Genomic DNA, 19218 nt, shown 5'->3' with positions numbered 1-19218 from the left:
AGTAGTCGCATTATCGCAATATAATTTCTTTTGCTCAGATTTCTGCTATTATCTGTTATTTCCTGTGCTTTGATTATCCTGTGTTATTTGTGTCGCTTGCATTATTTCATTTCATATCGCTTTGATTCTCTTAACTTTATTTGACTTCTTTTTATGCTTTTATTGAGCCGAGGGTCTTTCGGAAACAGCCGTCCTACCTTGGTAGGAGTAAGGTCTGCGTACACTCTACCCTTCCCAGACCCCACGATGTGGGATTTCACTGGGTTGTTGTATTTGTGCCTACTTACTGCAAGCATTTGGGTATTTACCTGAAATTGATGAACAGGAAAAAACGAAAAGAAAACAGACGGTGGTTTCTTATAAAGGATGGTTTTTTCCATGCATCGTTATATGGCTAAATTTGTGTCTGCTAACTATTGTTTTAACTTCTCTGGACTGAATAAATCGTTTACTCATTCATCAACTACATTAATCGCTTTCTTTTCAGTCTTTCTCTGCTATTTATATAATCACCCTCTTCTAACCAAAATTTCTTGTATACTGGCCAAGCATTTTTACCTCACTCGTGGAGCTTTTGCACCTCAATTTTTGGATCTTTACTAACTACACAATTGAAAATACTTACCTTCACTATATTCTGCTACTTTAAGCCAATAGGACTACAACGAAACCACAGGCAATAGTATTCTATTGCTGTCCCTTCGGTGACATCCGAATAAAAATAATACTCCCTCCGGTTCATATTAAGTGTTCAGTTAGCTTTTTTATTTTGGTTCAAAATAAGTATCCACTTAATAATCAAGAAGGAATTGATTGTTCTCTTCCAAATTTAACCATATTTAGATAGGTGAATTTTAATGTAAAATCAAGAAATTATACTAATTAGATTGTATTTAATTATGGCTAGTTAGTCAAAAGACCAATTTCTCACCTCCTCCCAAACCCAAAATACAGGAATATTATTATTTCAATATTTTACTAGCCTTTGGAAGTCAAACACGACATCCAAGTGAAATTTCCCATTGTCTTTTTCAATTTAAACACACTCAGCTCTGAGAAATGCCAGAGAACCATCAGACCCGGGTTGCATCAACCACAGAAGACAATGCTGAAAGATGAAACTGAATATCTAAGTTCTTTTCCATTGTCAGATCAACTGTTAGAAGTTAGTGTACTTTCCCTATTTTTTTGCTCTTTTGAGTTCACACGTTTAGGTCCAAAGAATGACTCGTTAATTAATGGAAGAAATCCAAACAACAAATGCTAACGTTCATCCTTCGAAATCAACAGTGAGGACTAAACGAACACGCAAGACTCATCTACAACTCCAAGTGGTTTTTTGCCTCACTTATTTTGTACAAGGTGTTCTTGAAAGTTGGAATTTTTTTACCACTCATACTAAGCTAAAAGTAAAAAAAGAACATTGCATATCATAGAAAGTGACTGCAGCACTCCATGTGTATCTTTGGCTCCAATCACTCATCCGACTTTTTCGTGCAAGCCCCAGTTTCAATCAAGAATTCAACAAATTCATCAAGAAGACAAGGCCAGGCTCCTTCAGCATCATAGTTTGATAATGTAGAGTCCACAGTCTGCGTAAGAGGTCATAGATGCAAGTATGTACTACTTTTGAAATATAATCTGAAAGTAATATATAATGATGTGCAAACATTCAGGCAACTTTTTACTATTCTTTATCACTACAAAAACTCCAGGAATCTTTTGACATGATTTTAGATTGTAGACTAAGCACAGAAAGTCAAAAAATAAAATGCAAGTCAAGGGTATAGAGAGTGTGTTCAGAAACTAATACGCTAAAGTGACGAGTCATAATTTACCTTTGCAAATTCCAGTAGCTGACACCAAACATCACGCGAGATAGGCTTGTTATGCCGTTCCTGAATCAGGTGGCAGCAGAAGTATACCACAAGAAGAAAGAAAGTACAGGGGTGAGTTATAGCATCCTCAACCACCACAAAAGCACTTGTAATAACACATTAATTGTTATGTGGAAATAAGAACCGAGTGAATCCAGAATCATGTGCACATTAAAATAGATACAAATCAAAAGGGGTTGAGCATTGTCTAGCATGAGATTACATCAAGTAAACAGAAACCAATGATCATCCAGCAAAATACGGCGAGTTGTGATCTTTTATTTATATTTTTTATGACAACACGTTGTGATCTTCATTAAGCAGATAAACCAAATTTCAAATCTAACAAACTTCTTCAGCTGCGGCTACCCAAGGATTTTCCGTTCAATTACCTGGATAAACTGACACCATTGATCAATCAATGGCCACTCCAATTCTGCAAACAGCAACTGCCACAATGCAATTCCTGTTTCCAAGGCCAAAGATTTCTGACCCTGAAAATTAAGTGGATATCGTTATCTGTAGTGCAGTAGAGGAAGCTCAGAGAGAGTATCCATTTTGCACCCATGTGTAATGATAAACATATGGAAATCTTCATGAGCATGTTTACTAGAGATCTATATACAAACAATCATTACCTAATATAATGATGTAAGATAGACATATACAGCTGAAACTACATGCATGCATTTATCATCCTAGAATGTTATTTAATATCCAAGCATAAGGGTAAAAATGTATTACTATCCAAGCCATACTCTTTAGCTCTTCCAGGTTTCAAGAAGCAACTAACAGCAAAATGTAAGTAAAACATGCAGAACTAATACAAGCCAACAAAGTGGCAAAAAGAACATAAGGATTTGCTGCTCATTAGTGTTCACTCAATACTGTAGAATTCTCTTCATTCTGGTAAGACAGGAAACTTTTTCTTTTGATGGTTTGAAGGTAATCTATTGATATCACATGAAGCAGTAGTAGTGCAAATATACACGTATCATTTAGTAATATATAAGACAATCATCCCATAAAATCAAGCCAAACTATAGATGCAAACTAGCATACTCCTGTAACACCAAAATATAAATAAAACACCAACTAATAACCTTGAACAGCGGATTTTCAATATCTTCAAAAGTTCCTACTACTCTTTTCTCTCCAAACTGGTTAAAAATGTCCAAGGGGTTGATACAAGATTTTTCCCTTCAGTTTCCAAAGTGTGTGCACCTCAAGTAATGTACCGAGAAGCTTATACAGCGCACAAACACAAGTTACCAAGGTAATGGGCTCACACCAAGTGTTATTTGATATACAGGACTTCAACAATGGTATGGTTTTGGGGGGGGGGGGGGGGGGGGGGGTGGAGGAGAAAAGTGTTTTAGGTGTTCTAATTGGACCTCGAACATGGGATCTCCTGGTTGTTACTCCAGTGCCTCAACCGCTATGGTAGTTCATCTGCTTTTCTTCTAAGTAATTCTTTGTCCAAAATATAGGTATTCTCTTTTTTCCCAATTCGAACAGCCTAAAGCACTGTTCCTTCCTTTTTTTCCCCTTTACCATTGTTTCACTAGAAGTGCTACACTGCTACTGATAATAACGATCCACATAAAAGGGCTGCATAGCCCAATATCATCATACTTACGTGCATTATTAACCACTCGGATTGAAGAGCAGGTACTAATATTCCAGATTGGTGTATTTCAGTTAAAATACCTGAAGTAGCAAAGCCTTGGGTAAAAATAGCACTTGGGCCAGTTATTTTACTTAAAATTAAAACTTTTTTTTTGAAATACGGAATTATATGAATAAGGGAGAAACTCCATGAAAGGAAAATTAATGATTCATATAAATCGCTTAGTGGGAAAGAGAAAATATTCGTTAACATGCAACACTAACCCTTCTAGACTACCTGCAGATCTCATTGGGATGTACTCACCTCTTTGCAATTCTCAAATCCCAACAAATAATGAAAAAAAAGAAATGTAGTAGCATAAACTCCTCCACAATGTAATTACTAAAGAGTACTAAAATGAGCTTTAACAAAGCGTCACTGCATTGTCTAAACCTCCGACACCTCCAACTTCTCCTGCACGAACACCACAAAGGCAGTCCTGGATAATACATCCAGGGCTCCACTTTCTAACTTCAGATAACATAGACAAAGACAACTGGCTGCCGCTGTCTAATGAATTCCACCCCTTTTTTGAGGTCTTTTGTGAATTCTAGAGGTTACTGCCTGAGTAAGAAACTATTTTTACAGTATCTTGGTTTCCTCACTTTAAGATTAAACCCAAAAATCAAACATTTCTCCCTTGCTGTGTCTCGTGTTACTTTGTAGTGAGCTGCTGCAGACAGTTTCTGAGGTACTGTCCACACAATAGAAACCTTGTCCTCTTTTTTCTTTTGAATATAGGTGCTTATAACTAATAACTTGTTGTGATTAATTAAAAGTCTCCTTTGCTGTTCAAAACTATTGAACTTCAATAATTTACTGCAACATCCCAATGAAAGGTGGTTCATTTGGCTTTAGATTGTCTTCTACCAATGAACCTGCATCGAAAACCCAGTTTTTAAGGTTCTTGGTACAAGCTAAGTAGTTTCTGATGTATGATCTATCCTGATAGACTAAATAGTAAACACGGGATAGCTTTGGAATACATCAGTGGCTTATCTGGTGGTGGTTGTGTGTTTGTGTGTGTGTGTGTGTGGGGGGGGGGGGGGGGGGGGTTGTTGGCGCAGAAGGAGAATCCTTTTTGGTGACTTGTTGCTTCTTAGACGGATTCTCAACATGCAAGTATCTGACAAGTCAAATGAATACATGCAAGACAAGATCCAAACAAATGAAGAAGCATTAAAGCGTAAAATAAAAAGCAGTCCTTTAGAATAAATTAAATAAATAAAAAATGCAAACTGAAGGCAGCCTTAGAATTATTGAAAGAAAGAGAGTATTGAGGGATCAGTAATTAAGTACCCACCTTCTCCTTTGCCCACTCAAAAGTAAAGTTGTAAATGTCACGGAAAGTATCTGGAACACGGTAAAATGAAAGTATAGGTAAGGAGTTTCTTCATGCAGTAAGGTAAAATTAACAGTTAAAGAAAGATGTGATATCAATGTTCAAATTTCAAAAATGAAATGATTGAATAACGATGGAACTTCTTTGACCAACAACGGGGAATTCCAGAACATACCTTCATCTTTCAGCTGAGATCGCAAAACTGGGATTTTTTTCTTGAACTTCTCCAATGAATCTATTCTGCCATTCAGGATACAGCTTCATGACTTTGACATTAGACATCTAAAATTCTAGTTGCCACAGTAAAGAAATTCAACTATAGAGGGGAAAAGGCCTTAATCTAGGCTTACTCAAGAGACTGTACTCCACCAATGAACTCCTGCTTGGAGAATTCACACATGTTTTCAGCCTTCATTTTCCATGAAAGTACCAACTGCAATTGAATGCAATTTTAAGTGAATCAAAGATCACGGAAACGTAACAAGTCCTATATTATTTCGAGGGAGAATTCTAGCAAAAACATTACAGGAATCCATGAATTGACAACACATGCAAAGTAGATGCTGAGAAATGATCAACTTATAATCAAAAGCAATTCTCAGAGTTACAAGCTTCTGTAACAATCTAGGTTTAGGCTAAAGAGTCTGTTGTTCAGCTGAGACCTTCCAACACTTACAGGTTGAACTTGTAGGCTATCAAGTATGAAGAAAACAAAAATTAGAAACAGGGTTAATTTCAGAGACCTCTCTCCAGATTTAGCTTGGTAACACTAACCTCCTTTATGGTTTGCGATATTAAGCTTACGTTCCTTGTTTGTTTTTTTGTAACAATTCTTTCAACCTAATTATTATTAATGTTAAAAAAAATGATGCAACTTTGTTGCCCTTTCTAATATATCTTTAAGTTAATTAATTTTGTACATATTGTTTTAAAAAACTTAAGCTTGAAACAACTAAAACATGTCGAAAATCATTCAGAGGAAGTCTGGTAAGAAAGATGAAAAGAAAGATCAAGAATCTAAAGCTTAAAAACAAAGAGAATAAGGAAGATGGTCAGAATATCTATTTTCTGTTAAAATGTTGCTCTGAAGAGTCCACTATTCTTTGTGTGAAAATGTAAATAAAGGAAAGGTTTTTGGATCTTCAAGTGGCTGATCAAAGGGGTCTCACTCAAAGAATGATTTTTTATGCAGATCTAGTAAGGAGAATTGCGGGGTTTTTATTCTCAGTTTTTTCATTATTATTTTATTCGTGTAAATGGTTCTATCAAGGTTCTCCTGTAATATGGCATTGCTGGAGTGAAAGATCATAGAGACTGCGAGATTAAATTTCTAGTTTTTCATTATTTACTGTTGTTAAAGACGAGCTTTTATTTTAAAGATTTTTTTTTTAAAAAAGAGATGATTACCAAATTGATTAAACAAAAGAGCATATTAGAAAGAGCTATTTAGTTAGATTAGAATTTCTTATATTCATAATGATAAATAGGTTAAAAGAATTGAAAACAATCAAAACAAAGGAGGTAAGCGTAATACCGCAAACCACGAGGGAGGTTAGTGTTACGAAGCCAAGCCTTGAGGGAGGTCTCTGACATTAACCCTTGAAATAATTATCTTTCAAGTGAAAACTCATTTTTTTGCAAGCAAAAAATCAACCAGGTTGTATGGCTCAATTGTTTTTGTTGAGTGTTGTCTGGGCCAACTTGTTGAATATTAAAAACTTATTACGTGGGTACACCTCGACTATTCCACCAGGTACTTGCTACCTCCCACCAGCACAGACACCGGGTAATTCTGCCAACCAAGGCTTAGGTAGATGAGAAAAAATTACCTAGTGTTTTCTATCACTGTTGGGATTTGAACCCTGGTCTCCAAGGTTTACATCCACTTCATTGGTATGGCTTACATTTTACCGTGACATAGGTTTCATTTTGTCTGTAATTACTCAGAGCTCAGGAAAGGCTATCCAGATTAATTGTAAAAGTTAAATGGACGTTTGTTTTAAATTACTTTTCCCAAGACAAATACAATCAATTGAATCCTTTTTGCATCAATCCTGCTCCTTTTCCCCCCACCTTCAAAAAGTCTCTGAAAGAGGTAGAGGGATAAATAGAAAAGTAGACGAGAGAGTAATTGCACATACCATAACTATATCTCCTGGATCAACCTGACAAGAAAACAAAAGATTTTACGTTACTCAGGCATGAACACCATGAAATTATCAGGAAGCTAGGAAGAAGACAAAATGAAGTATACAATATACAACAGTATGTGATACTACTGATTTTTAAATCAAGATTGGAAGGACAAACTATAAAACAGAGTGTATGATACACAACACCTAACAACACCACTCTTGAAATTCTAATCATGGAACGTAGTAATGCTTGACTCATCAGAGCAGTCAATTAGGTAAAGCACCTGAAGATCATTGCAGAGGTTGCTGATACCATCAGCCATAATCATGTCAACATTCGGCTCTGCAAAATGGAAAAGAAAATTATATTGGTTTACACACACACACATATAGATACTGCCATATAAAAGAGATCTAATAAGATAATGCAAGTTTGCTAAGAAAGTAGATGCTCGATAGTGTCATCTCAATAAAGATGCCTTTGAATGCGAAGAGCTACTTTAGCTTTTACTAAAAGGGTAACAACTCTGAGCTTTTCCCCTTCACAACTGTTTACCGTAATATCAAGCAAATGAGGTCCCTCATCTACCACATGTGTTTCCAATTGTCTGCTAAAGGTAATTGGCTAATTAGTTAATCAGTATTTATGATGATAAAAGATCTCCTCCATTGATTTGGAAAAGAATACAAAATAAGCACACTATTCCTTCTTCCAGAACCAACTCCTCTCCCATTCTTGGAGGAAAGGAATTAACCTGAGAAGGGGGCTGCCCAATAGATATGAGAGATCCGAGGAGTTGGTAATTGTTGGGATGGTTGCATGGGCAAGGTTTCAAAAGGATGAAGGAACATCTGATGGAGAGTTCACCGTTTTAGTGACTTCTACGGGGAAAATTTGTTATAAGGGAAAAAAAGAATGTACTTGGCATCTAACTATTTTACTAATGATAGATTTTCTTTCAAAAAGTACTAATGGTAGGACCACTCTAAAGGCAAACCAGGTGAACGGGAAAAGATAACCCTACTACAATGTGAAAATTTTAAATCAGTTCAGAGTCAGGTCACAAATTTTAGTAAAAGTTGATAAAGCTCTATAATTAGCCATTGGATCACTTACCCTAAAACATGGATGAAATTAGTGAATATTTCAAACTTATGTCCTCAAAAAGATATATACACTAAGCAGAATTAAGTTCCAGTAAAATTTCATTGATCACCTTTTCTTAATGATGTGAGGGAATTTCATTGAGGCATTAAGAAGATGCAAGTAGTTTTTTTTTGAGAAGGTAACAGTTTAAGAAGATGCAAGTAGTAGAAAAGAAGAGTACCTAAAGACAGATTCAGCCCTAGAAACAAAAGAAACTAGTCTAAGGTTAAGGAGCTGACAAAGTCCAAAAAGTTGATAGGGCAATTAAAGGTGCTTAGTTATGCCAATTAGATAACCATAGAAGACATCTAACCTTTAGTGAGTGTGAAGGAGTTGATATCCCATCAAAATTTCATTGATAAATTAAATAACAAAGTTAATAGTGCATTGCATGGCGGCTTCACAAGTTGCAACATGCCTTTAAGTCTGGATAAAGCTAGATTGTACAGAACAATGTAACTTGACATTGTGACACCAACTTTTAATTAGTCTTCTGCAAGTTCAGGTCAAAGCATTGTAGACTCAAACAGACAGTGCTCCACATATAACTAGTCAATCTTTGCTGATGTTCAAGTCTAACAGAACCAAGAAAATAGGCAAGCAGTAATTCATGGTAAACCCAATTGGCCTCGAATGCTTTAAATTTTAATATGATCACTCCAACTTAGGTTGTGTTACTGGGAGCTTCAATTTGAAGAAACCCATCTACAGAAGCTTCCGTTAGGAGGGTGCTAAGTATGTTTATTCTTTATTCTTTTTCATCTCAGCTTCTTTCAGGATCAAGAAATAAGCATCATTCTCACTGGTGCCATTGGCTGATTCCGAGGATAAACCCAAATAAAATATCGAAGAATAAAAGAGAAAGTAAACCAAGTTCAGTCAGACGCTTTTGTTGGTTGTCAGAGCATATATAGACTATTATATATAGAAAAGCATTATAAGCAAGGAGTAAATAAGTTAACTGTCAAAAATATAAGTAGTATTTAGTTTGCAAAGTTTTAGGAGACAGTCCTAACCTTTGTATTTCTTGAAAAGCCCCTCCCATCGGTTTTTCTCTGTAGCTGCCTTAATATGGTCCTGGCTGTAGAATGCTTCTAATGCTCCTTCAAGATGCCAATCGTTGGTCTTCAGAGTCTGAATAGCGACTTTCTCACTGTGTATAAAATATAAGGATCAAGGGAGGTAAGCTATGAAAATAAGGCCTCTCAAACTAATCCACAGAATTTTTGAGCAGACATTTTAAAACACTCAAGTAAACATTAATGTCCTCTTAGAGGATCCTGCGACAAAACAATAAGTGACTTCTCATCCAATTGTAGGCACAGAGGGTCTAAAGCAATTTACTTCACAGAAAAAGCTTTTTTTTTTCTTTTTTTTTTTTTTTTAATGAAAAGGGAACCCGCAGCCGCTACCCTTTAGGTGCGCACAGGGTAAACCCCGCTCCTGTGCAATAGCCCTCAAACCACACAGGAGAGGTGACCTGCACTAGGCAAGCCATGTGCGACGAGCTCGACCCAGAAGGCAAATCCCCTACTTTCGTAGGCAAGGGGTTTCGAACCTGAGACCTGCATTATGAAAGCCCCATGCTCAACCAACTGAGCCGCCCTCGCGAGTTAGAAAAAGTTTTGTAGAATATGAAAACAACAACAACATACCCAGTATAGTCCCACAAGTGGGGTCTAGGGAGGGTAGCATGTACGCAGGCCTTATCCGTACATTTGTGGCAAATAAAGCAACAGATAGTAATACAGCTTGAAGAAAATAATCTACGGCATTACTAACTACTACTACTAAGGAGAATACTCTGTTACCTATAAACTTTCTATCCTAATCCTCGACCTCTACGCCTTCCTACCTAGGATCATGTCCTCAGTAAGCTGAAGATGTGCCATGTCTTGTCTAATCACCTCCCCTGTTCTTCTTTGGCGTACCTCTACCTCTCCTAACTCATGTCATAGCTAACATCTCACACCTGCTTACTGAAGCATCCACACACCTCCTCTTCACATGCTCGAACCATATCAATATCGCTTCCCTCATCTTGTCCACCACGAGTGCCACTTCCACCTTGCCCCGTATAACTTCGTTCTTAATCATATCCCTCCTAATAAACCCACACATCCATCTGGGCATCCTTATCTCCGCTACACTCATCTTCTGAACGTAGGCATTCTTGATTGGACAACACGCCGCTCCATACAATAAAGTCGATCTAACCACCAATCTGTAAAATTTACCTTTAAGCCTCGGCGAAACATTCTTATAGCACAGTACCCCGAATGCGATCCTCTATTTCACCAACCCCTCTCCAATACGATGTGCGACATCATCATCAATCTCCTCGTCTCCTTGGATTATGGACCCAAGATACTTGAAACTATCTTTCTTGGGTAGGACTTGTGCATTGATCTTCACTTCCACCTCCGCCTCATGCGTCATGTCACTGAACTTGCACTCTAGATACTCTGTTTTAGTCCTGCTTAACCTGAAACCCTTAGACTTGGGGGTCCGCCACTAAACTTCCAGTCTAGCGTTAACTCCATTGTACGACTCGTTAATCAGTATTGTGTCATCTACGAATAGCATCCACCATGGCACATCCCCTTGAATATGCCGTGTCAATTTATCCATCACTAAGGCAAATAGGAACGGGCTAAAGGCTGATCCTTGGTGCTACCCTATCATGGCGGGAAGTGTTCAGAGTCAACCCCCACTGTTCTAACCCGGGTCTTGGCTTCATCGTACATGGCCTTAATTGCCCTAATGTAAGCCATAGGTACACCTTTAGACTCCAAAGGACCTCCCTAGGACTTTATCGTATGCCTTTTCCAGGTCAATGAACACCATGTTGGTAATTTCTCTGAAACTTGAATTTAAAATGTTTCCGCTTTATCCCAATTCAGGATCTTAACCGACTGTGAAGTAATCATTGGGAGTCAGGATCTTAACCGACTGTGAAGTGTGTGTATATATGTGTGTGTGTGTGTGTGTACCTCCGTCCCAAAATAAGTGTCACCTTAGCAAAAATCACGCCTAGTAAGAAATCAATAGATACAATGTGGGGTTTACTAAACTACCCCTATTTATTAGTAGATGTTTTTCGACAATTGAGCAATATTAAAGAGGACTAGTTCTTTAATGCTAAAGGAGGGCATAGTTGGAAACACATGCCATTTTTGTCTTGAATTTCTAAGGTGACACTTATTTTGGGACAATTCTTTTTGCTAAGGTGACACTTACTTTGGGACGGAGGGAGTATGTATGCATGTATACACACACACATACACAAAAAAAAAAAAAATGTATTATACATAGGGGGAGAGGATTACAAGGTGGGGAATCGAATCCCTATGAGCAAACTGGAAGTTCAGGTAGCTGCCCAGTTGGGCTACTTTGAATCCCCTTGTGACATATATCAAAAGTCATGGTTCCACCTAATAAAGAACCAACAACAACCTAAACTTATGTTTAATAACCAGGAAATATGAATCACTGTGATACTTAGACATGTCAGAGAAAATAATAGCATAAAAAAAAAAAAACCGGTAAATAGATGCTCATTTTGCCTTATATTTAAGATGTGCTAAAGGCTGCTGAATTTCAACATTCGGCTCTATATTGATGTCCATATAATTGTAATCAATGCTTATATGTTCAAAGAGACAAGTGACATTACAACGTACCAGTGAAATTCCACAATGTAGGGTCTGGGGAGGGTAAAGTGTACGCAGACCTTACCCCTACAATGTAGAGAGGCTGTTTCCAAAAGACCCTCGGCTCAAGAAGAAAGCATGACAAAAAAAAGGTCAGATAAGGATAAGTAATTCAAAGCAGTATGAAAATGAAATAGAGCAAGATCGAAGACCATGATAAACAATCTGAAAAAAAGAATAGATAAATAAAATACTCGAAGTACAAGAAATAACAGATAGTAGCAGAAAATCAAGGACAAGAAACTATAGGGAAAAACTAAGAATACTAAGTAGAATGACGAAAATAATACTTAACCTACTGGGAAGGAAATTACTACTAGTCCTACCACTAGCCTTCTATCCTGATCCTCGATCTCCACACCCTGCTATCTAGGGTCATGTTCTCTGTAAGCTGAAGACTTGCCATGTCCTGCCTGATCACCTCTCCCCAATACTTCTTCGACCTACCTCTACCCCTCCTCCAGCCCTCCATTGACAACTCTCACATCTCCTCACCGGGGCATCTGCGTCTCTCTGCTAGACATGTCTGAACCATCTCAGTCTCGCCTCTCGCATCTAGACAAGTGACATTGTTTAATATTATGTTTTACCCAATTTATTCTTATGATGGATTTATGCAGTAAATGAACACCCTAGGCACTGAAAGGTAGCATCAAATTTAAACAGTGATAGCAAATGATTGCCTTATTAATTATCCTATTCCTATAATTTAGAGTTTTACATTTTTGTTCCTAGTTTTTAGGATTTTGTTGTAACTTTCTCCTTCTATTTAGTCTTGTTTGGATAGTTCTTATCCGTTTCTGTGTTGTTGTTTTTTCCTAAAAAAAAAAGAAAAAAAAAAGCACAGAAATGGAGTCCAGCTTAAATTCTGTGTAGTATAAATTCTTTACATACTCAGCATAGAGTCAATAAAGATAAACTCTCTCCAACCATTCTGTCATGAGTCATATACTTCATATGGTATCAAGAGCCATTTTAACTCTCACGAGTCCAGCTTTTTTTTCTCTGACAGTCCTCCCACCCTTTCCATTGAATGTCTTCAAACATCTCCGTCCTCAATTATGATGCCACAACACAACTGCCGTTTAATTTAGTTCTAACCCAGGTGCCATCAAATTAGCTAGCAGCCACAGTTCTACCCTTGGTAAGCTCAAGTTACCATGCTTATGTGTGGTCACAACCTTTATGGCCATCTTGATGACCCTCACCTGCCCCTACTCGCATAGTGTCTCAAAACAGTCAAGATATCAAAAATCCTAAGTTCGTTACATGGTATCGCCAAGGTCAGGTAATCCAAAATACTATCTTAGTGTCAGTTGATCTAACACTTGTTGTTACTGTTGCCGATCCAGTTACTACCAAGGGTGCCTGGGATGCTTTGCAGTACTGCGTATGCGAGAATCCTTAGTATGCGTGATCATACAGCTCATCTCTCCAAATAGCCTTCCTGTTGCTGATTCTCTCCCCCAAGTTCAATCTCTATGTGGTGAACTTGCCACTATCAAAGCTCCAATGTCTAAAGAAGAATCATCCAAAACACTACCATACACGCCTTTTCCCGGCAAGCTACCCTCGCCTACCTCATCTATAGGTAATTTTTTCCGCCCGCACGTGACATCAGATCAACTACTCCATGAAAGACAGGAGAGAAGAATTCACTCTCCCCTATTTGTTCCATTCTCAATGGTTGGTCAGTTGACCAGAATGCATTGATTTAACGGATCGATTTTCGTAGTCAAGTGCCCTGGACGACACGACAGTCTCGTTTAGATAGTACCATCAACTGGAGAACCTACTACGAAGTTCTGGGAGTTACGAAAGAAGTTTCAAGCTCATACTCATCACGGGTTGAGAACGAGAATTGAACTGTATTAGATTGAATCTCCTGTTGTTTCTCAGTAGCTCAGTATATGTCTCACCTGGCGACTCCAGACTTGAGTCAAGGAACCACAACAATTGAACGGGATTCAAAATTCCAAGGCTCGAAGACCTCTGAGACATGGAATAGTACTTTAAAGATATTCATGCCTCAAAAGCGCAATCCATTTTAGAAGGTGGAAATGCATTTTAACAGGACCATTTATAACCGACTTATTTGATAATACTTCCACCCTTTCTGTCCTCTATCAACTGAGTGACGAATTGGATAACCCATGCAGTGGGCCTCGCCCCACAAGCACCCAAATTTCCTTTTGCTCTTCCTTCAGTTTGCCTCCACGAACGCGCCATTTAGGAGCACTACTCATATTCTAAAGACACTACTTCAATTCAAGCGCAAGACCCCCCTTCTATTGCATAACGGAAAAGTTATAAACAGAGTACCAACGTGATTTTAGTCAAAATCCTCACTGGACTCGGAGCTGACATCAAATTTTTGGTCGTTATCCATGAAAGAGACTCTACAATCTCTTACGAAGAATAGAGACATTGTTTTTGCTAATTCGAATTAAAAAGTTGACTACAAACTTCCCCTAAAGCATGAAAAGTCAAGAAGCCGCTATCAACTCCAATTACTGGCGCTATTGAAGAGAGGACAAAACAACTCTTCACAAGAAAACAACCCTAACAAATGTCCTTCCCACTAATACAGAATCTTGTATCTGCTGCTTTGATGAGGTTAATCCATGATTCTACTGAAAAGGTTTCTTCTTCTCTCAATAAACTCGTACCAAAAACAGGCAAATCGTCGTGTAGCTTGATTAGTTCAACAGACCATTCTCTGGCTACAACATATGTTTTCCTCTCCATCATTTTTGGAGTTGATGGTGTTATGTATATCAGATTTAAAGTTCACATCGCCATATTACTCAAGTTACTGTATAAAGAAAAAGATCCACTATCTTCAACAACAGAGAGGTCATCAATAGGTGGAAGAAAGTTAGGAAAGGAACCATGGCATCCATATTCTTTTATGCAACTCTTCCTAAATAACCAAAACATTTTTCTGTTACTCTCCTGGTGCATGCATCTCTCATAACAATATATGGTATAGAGACATTAGAGAAGCATACACTGTTAATTAGCTTGTGAAACTCCAAAGTGTATCGCATATGGGGCAGAGGGAGTATAAAGTACCATGTTGACTTGTTGAGTTTTAGGTCTACAAACACTAAAACTGGTACAGACAAGTAATGCATTTCTCAACACAACCTCACACCAGAATCAATTATGATAACTCTAAGAAACTAAATGACTCCCATTATGCGATTAAATGATTAAATGGATGCCTACACATCAACAAATGGGGTTAGCATTTTCCCAAAGAAGTAGCAAGAACGTCTCACACTATATTTCTTTAATTCCAAATGCAATATCTTCAACTAACTCATTACATTATCTACTATACAATCATTGGTTATGACCATAGCTCCCGGCAGGGGGAGATACAAAGAAAACTCGGACATAACCATAAAGTAACAAAGCATGCTTACATCAGCAAATTTAATTTTCAGTCCACTAGAAATCGAAAAACGACCACCTAAACACAATAACCTTAATGGAACAACAGGAGATTCAATCTAATACAGTTCAATGTTTTCAGAATATAGGAAATGCAATGTTGCCTCCAAGGCTTTTTTTTTAGCGGTAAGAGTGTCGCACATGATGTGTGGATTGGATACACGTCACAGGTTCAAACTCTAATGTAGACAAAAGCCTGGTAATTAAGTGGAGAAGACAAGGTATAGGGGTGCGTCGATTATCTACCAAGTCTCAAACAGAGCACCATCGTCCCTCAGGAATTTCTCGATTATCAAAGACAAAATATGGGAAATTGAACGTATCCAAATTAAATTTAACTCTCACTAACAAAAAACTGATAACTTGATATGAAAATTTGCATCCAAGATACTACAATCCCCAGAACTCTAATTATGATTTTTTTTTTTTGGGATGAGGTCTTATTCAACACAAGGTACTCCTTTCCTTTTTTTGTGCCTAAATGAGTTTATTAAGATTTACATACTAAGAGTTTTCAGATTAAGTGACATTTAGGAGAAATTTAGACGTTTGGCGGTGTACGATTTGGCTCGGTTCAACCGAACCTGATATTATTGACATGGAAGATAGATACTTCTATATATGTGAAAAACCATAAATATTTTACAAATATTAGATTCTGAACCCATAATTTCAAAGATACTATGAGCAAGTGCTAAGAACTTTAAAAGTTGAACCCATCAAGTTTAAATCCTGAATTCGCCTATTTAATTACTTGTTCATGATTTTACCATCTTGGTATCCTCACAGTATAGAGTTGATTTCTCAGACAGTCACTCAACTAATAGTAATTATCTCAGAAAGTCAATTGGAATCAAGAAGAAATGTGACTTTCTGAGATAATAACTATTTAGTTAAGTGATCATCTGAGAAATCAACCCTCACAGTATACCCAAAGGAAAGCATACAAAAGCCCGTGGAACTGACACATATAAAACAAGAACGAAATCGAAATTCAGTGAGATTTAGTGTTACACAACAAAAGTACCTTGCCCCAGTTACAGACATGAATTGCTGAACTTTCTCCTTGCGCGCAAACCCCAGCTTGTTCTGCAATGAAAAAGTAAGCAAACTACAATTAGCTGGAAACTATTTAAAAAAAAAAAATTGGCATGTAGAATCAATCAGAAACTTGGAATTAGCATACTACTAGAGGTGTGTTCAGTATGGAGGCAAATATTTTCCAGAAAATGTTTCCAATTTTCCAATGTTCGGTTGGTCAAATTTTTTGAAAAACATTTTCTCTAGGAAAACAAGTTGATATTCCAAGTTCATTGTCTCCTCCCCACCCACCCAACACTCCCAATCCCCACCACCCACCCAACACCCCTAATCCCCAACCCCCACCCCTTGACCTTCCCAACACCCCTCCTCATCCTAATCCCATAGTGTTTTGCTAGACTATATTTAAATACTTTTGAGATAATATTCTTTCACTTACTTACCCAACACTAGAAAATAAGTAAAGAAACCAATTATTTTTCAAGAGAATTCTAAGGAAAATATTTTTCAAACACAACCTCTAATTGTCAAACTATCATAAACTGAAAAGGTTGTGTAATGAAACAAGAACCTGGAAGGAAACAATCAGAACTCACCATTTTTACGAAGTGATGGAAGAAACCTTAAATGTTCCTTGTTTTAGAAGATGATGATGATGATAGTGTGTGTTTCAATTCCTCTACTACTACGTATACAACCCCTTTTCTTTCTTTCTTTTTTTCTGTTAATTGGGGGGTATGACATGCTTATAATTGGACAAAGCCATAAATTGTGGTGAGCGCATGGTATTTTCTTCAAATAAAAGGCGAAAGAATAGTTCCCAGTTTTGCTTCCCGCTTGTTTTCCCTTTTTGTTTCCGTTCGTCTCGTTTTTTTTTTTTTTTTTTTTTTTTTGGTACCTTCGGAATGCGTGTGGCAATTGAGGGTCTTTGAACTAATTTTAACCAATGTCTTGTCTTAAGTTCTAGTTGGTCCGTTATTTCCTAGAAAGAGAACAATAAAAAAAATATAATAACCAGACCCTAAAATTTCGCACATGTGATTAGAATTGTGTTTTAAACCTTTGGATAAGTTTGAATAACCATTTGAGACTTGTTGGTATGATTGGGGTTGAAACCCAAGAGCTTGGGGGTATTAAAACATACTTGGAATCAAACGTAAGATTGTAAATTTTTACTAGTCTCTGGTGCATCGTGATCGCAAGACAAGACACAGAGATAATCACATGGGTCGACTGATCAAGGAGAAATATTCTCCACGATCGCGATCTATCAACTACGAATGCGAAAGTCAACATTATTGACTCACCGCGCCAACGCGAAAGAAGGATTATGGTTGGGAAGGGTAACCGAATAGTTAACCTCGGGCCAATGCTATTTGCAAATGAGAGACGATTTCTGCAACCGTGATGGCCAGAATAAGTTGTGCTCCTCAGTCACAAGGCTTGGTATCACGATCACGATGAAGGACATATTTGGGTATAAATTTGAATAGTGACAAAAATGGATCTAGCTTTCACCATTTTTGGCAAAGAGGACTCGTAAGTGTTGATTTCAATCTGAATCATTGTGGTAACTAATTCTGTGACACACTTGGATGATTATATTAAATTTTGGCTGGATTTTAATCATAGAATCAAGTGATTAAATTGGAGATTTTGGGCCTAATTCCTACAATAGAAAATTAGGGATTTGACCTAGTATATGAAATCAAGATTGGAACTTAATTATAGACATAAAATCGTGAGGTGATGGATAATTCGGTTCTATAAATTATTTCGAGGGTTGACTTTTTGATTGATTTTGCATTGGATTTGACCTAAAAATATGAAAATGATCCCCACTTGTATAATTGACATCGTTAATTGATATTTTGTGTAGAGTGAGGCTATTGGAGGTCGTATTAGAGATAATTAGACATTTCAGATCTTTTTATGATTTACATGTTTTCTTAAAATGGTTTAATCAGTTAAGCATTCGCCTATCGGGTAGTCTCTCTTTGGGTTCCTGTCGGCTTTGGGTTATGACAAGCTTGGTATCAGAGCTTATGTTTTAGAGTCCTGTGAGTCAAGGAGCAGTATCTCGGAGAGTCTTGGTTATGAATATGTTTTAGACATCATTACTTATAAAGGGGAGTGGGGCATATTAGGATGTTTTCCCTTCTTTTTTTTTTTGGTAACTAACTGAATTTTATTAATCACCAAAATGAGCTTTACAAATCACAACATAGCTACATCACAGCTTGCTGTTTCTCAACCAAATAACATAAGCACAAAGCAAATCTAACACAACCTGCTAAAATAAAGAGGCTTACCTCCCATGGAAGGTATCCTCATTAAAAACTAAGTTCTGCAGGTACACATGCTATATCTCTAGCCAATGCAGTAAATTCTCTTTCAACTTTCTCAAATACTCGAGCATTCTTCTCAGTCCAGACAAAATAGATGGCTTCAGTCAATATGCTCAATACCTTAGCCTTCCTGGAATTCCCTTTAGTTACTTGCCGGATCTAATGATGTTGTTGTTTACTATCCATAAGAACTGGTTCTTGTAGCCAAACTAGCAAACTTCGCACGGGACAAAGAACAACATGTTCTGTAGTTCAGTCAGTAATGGCTAGTAATGTTGCATATGGTGTGGAAGAATCTCCCACAAGTTTATGTGGCAACTATGTCTACAATTAATTTTGAAGTTGAGTATGCGCCTCTACAATCATGAAAAGACAATAAATGACAGTGCTTACCAAGCTACAATTATATAGTTATAAGTGAGTTTACTTATGTAGTAAGTGTTACGAGTTTAAGGATTTGTTTTGTGGATGTTTTAAGGATTTTGAA

The 19218-nt window shown here is 37.3% G+C and overlaps 1 protein-coding gene across 2 annotated transcripts; it reads right to left on the bottom strand.

The window, feature by feature from the left end:
* Positions 1 to 1116: 1116 nt before the first annotated feature.
* Positions 1117 to 17311, bottom strand: LOC132636258 (uncharacterized). 2 transcript variants are annotated; one of them, XM_060353020.1, is made up of 11 exons: positions 16980 to 17307; positions 16370 to 16431; positions 9187 to 9323; positions 7308 to 7366; positions 7030 to 7053; positions 5239 to 5321; positions 5064 to 5128; positions 4850 to 4899; positions 2270 to 2371; positions 1839 to 1898; positions 1117 to 1592 (listed from the first exon to the last, which is right to left on the bottom strand). In XM_060353020.1, exons 1-11 carry the CDS (start codon positions 16980 to 16982, stop codon positions 1476 to 1478), a joined length of 762 nt encoding a protein of 253 aa, XP_060209003.1. In that variant the 5' UTR covers positions 16983 to 17307; the 3' UTR covers positions 1117 to 1475. The 2 variants fall into 2 exon arrangements, with proteins under 2 accessions (XP_060209003.1, XP_060209004.1); XM_060353021.1 differs by having other exon boundaries at positions 1525 to 1641; positions 16980 to 17311.
* Positions 17312 to 19218: the final 1907 nt, after the last annotated feature.

Source organism: Lycium barbarum, chromosome 4 (genome assembly GCF_019175385.1).
Source record: "Lycium barbarum isolate Lr01 chromosome 4, ASM1917538v2, whole genome shotgun sequence".
Lineage (NCBI taxonomy): Eukaryota > Viridiplantae > Streptophyta > Magnoliopsida > Solanales > Solanaceae > Lycium > Lycium barbarum.
This window is presented reverse-complemented; position numbering and strand designations above follow the sequence as displayed.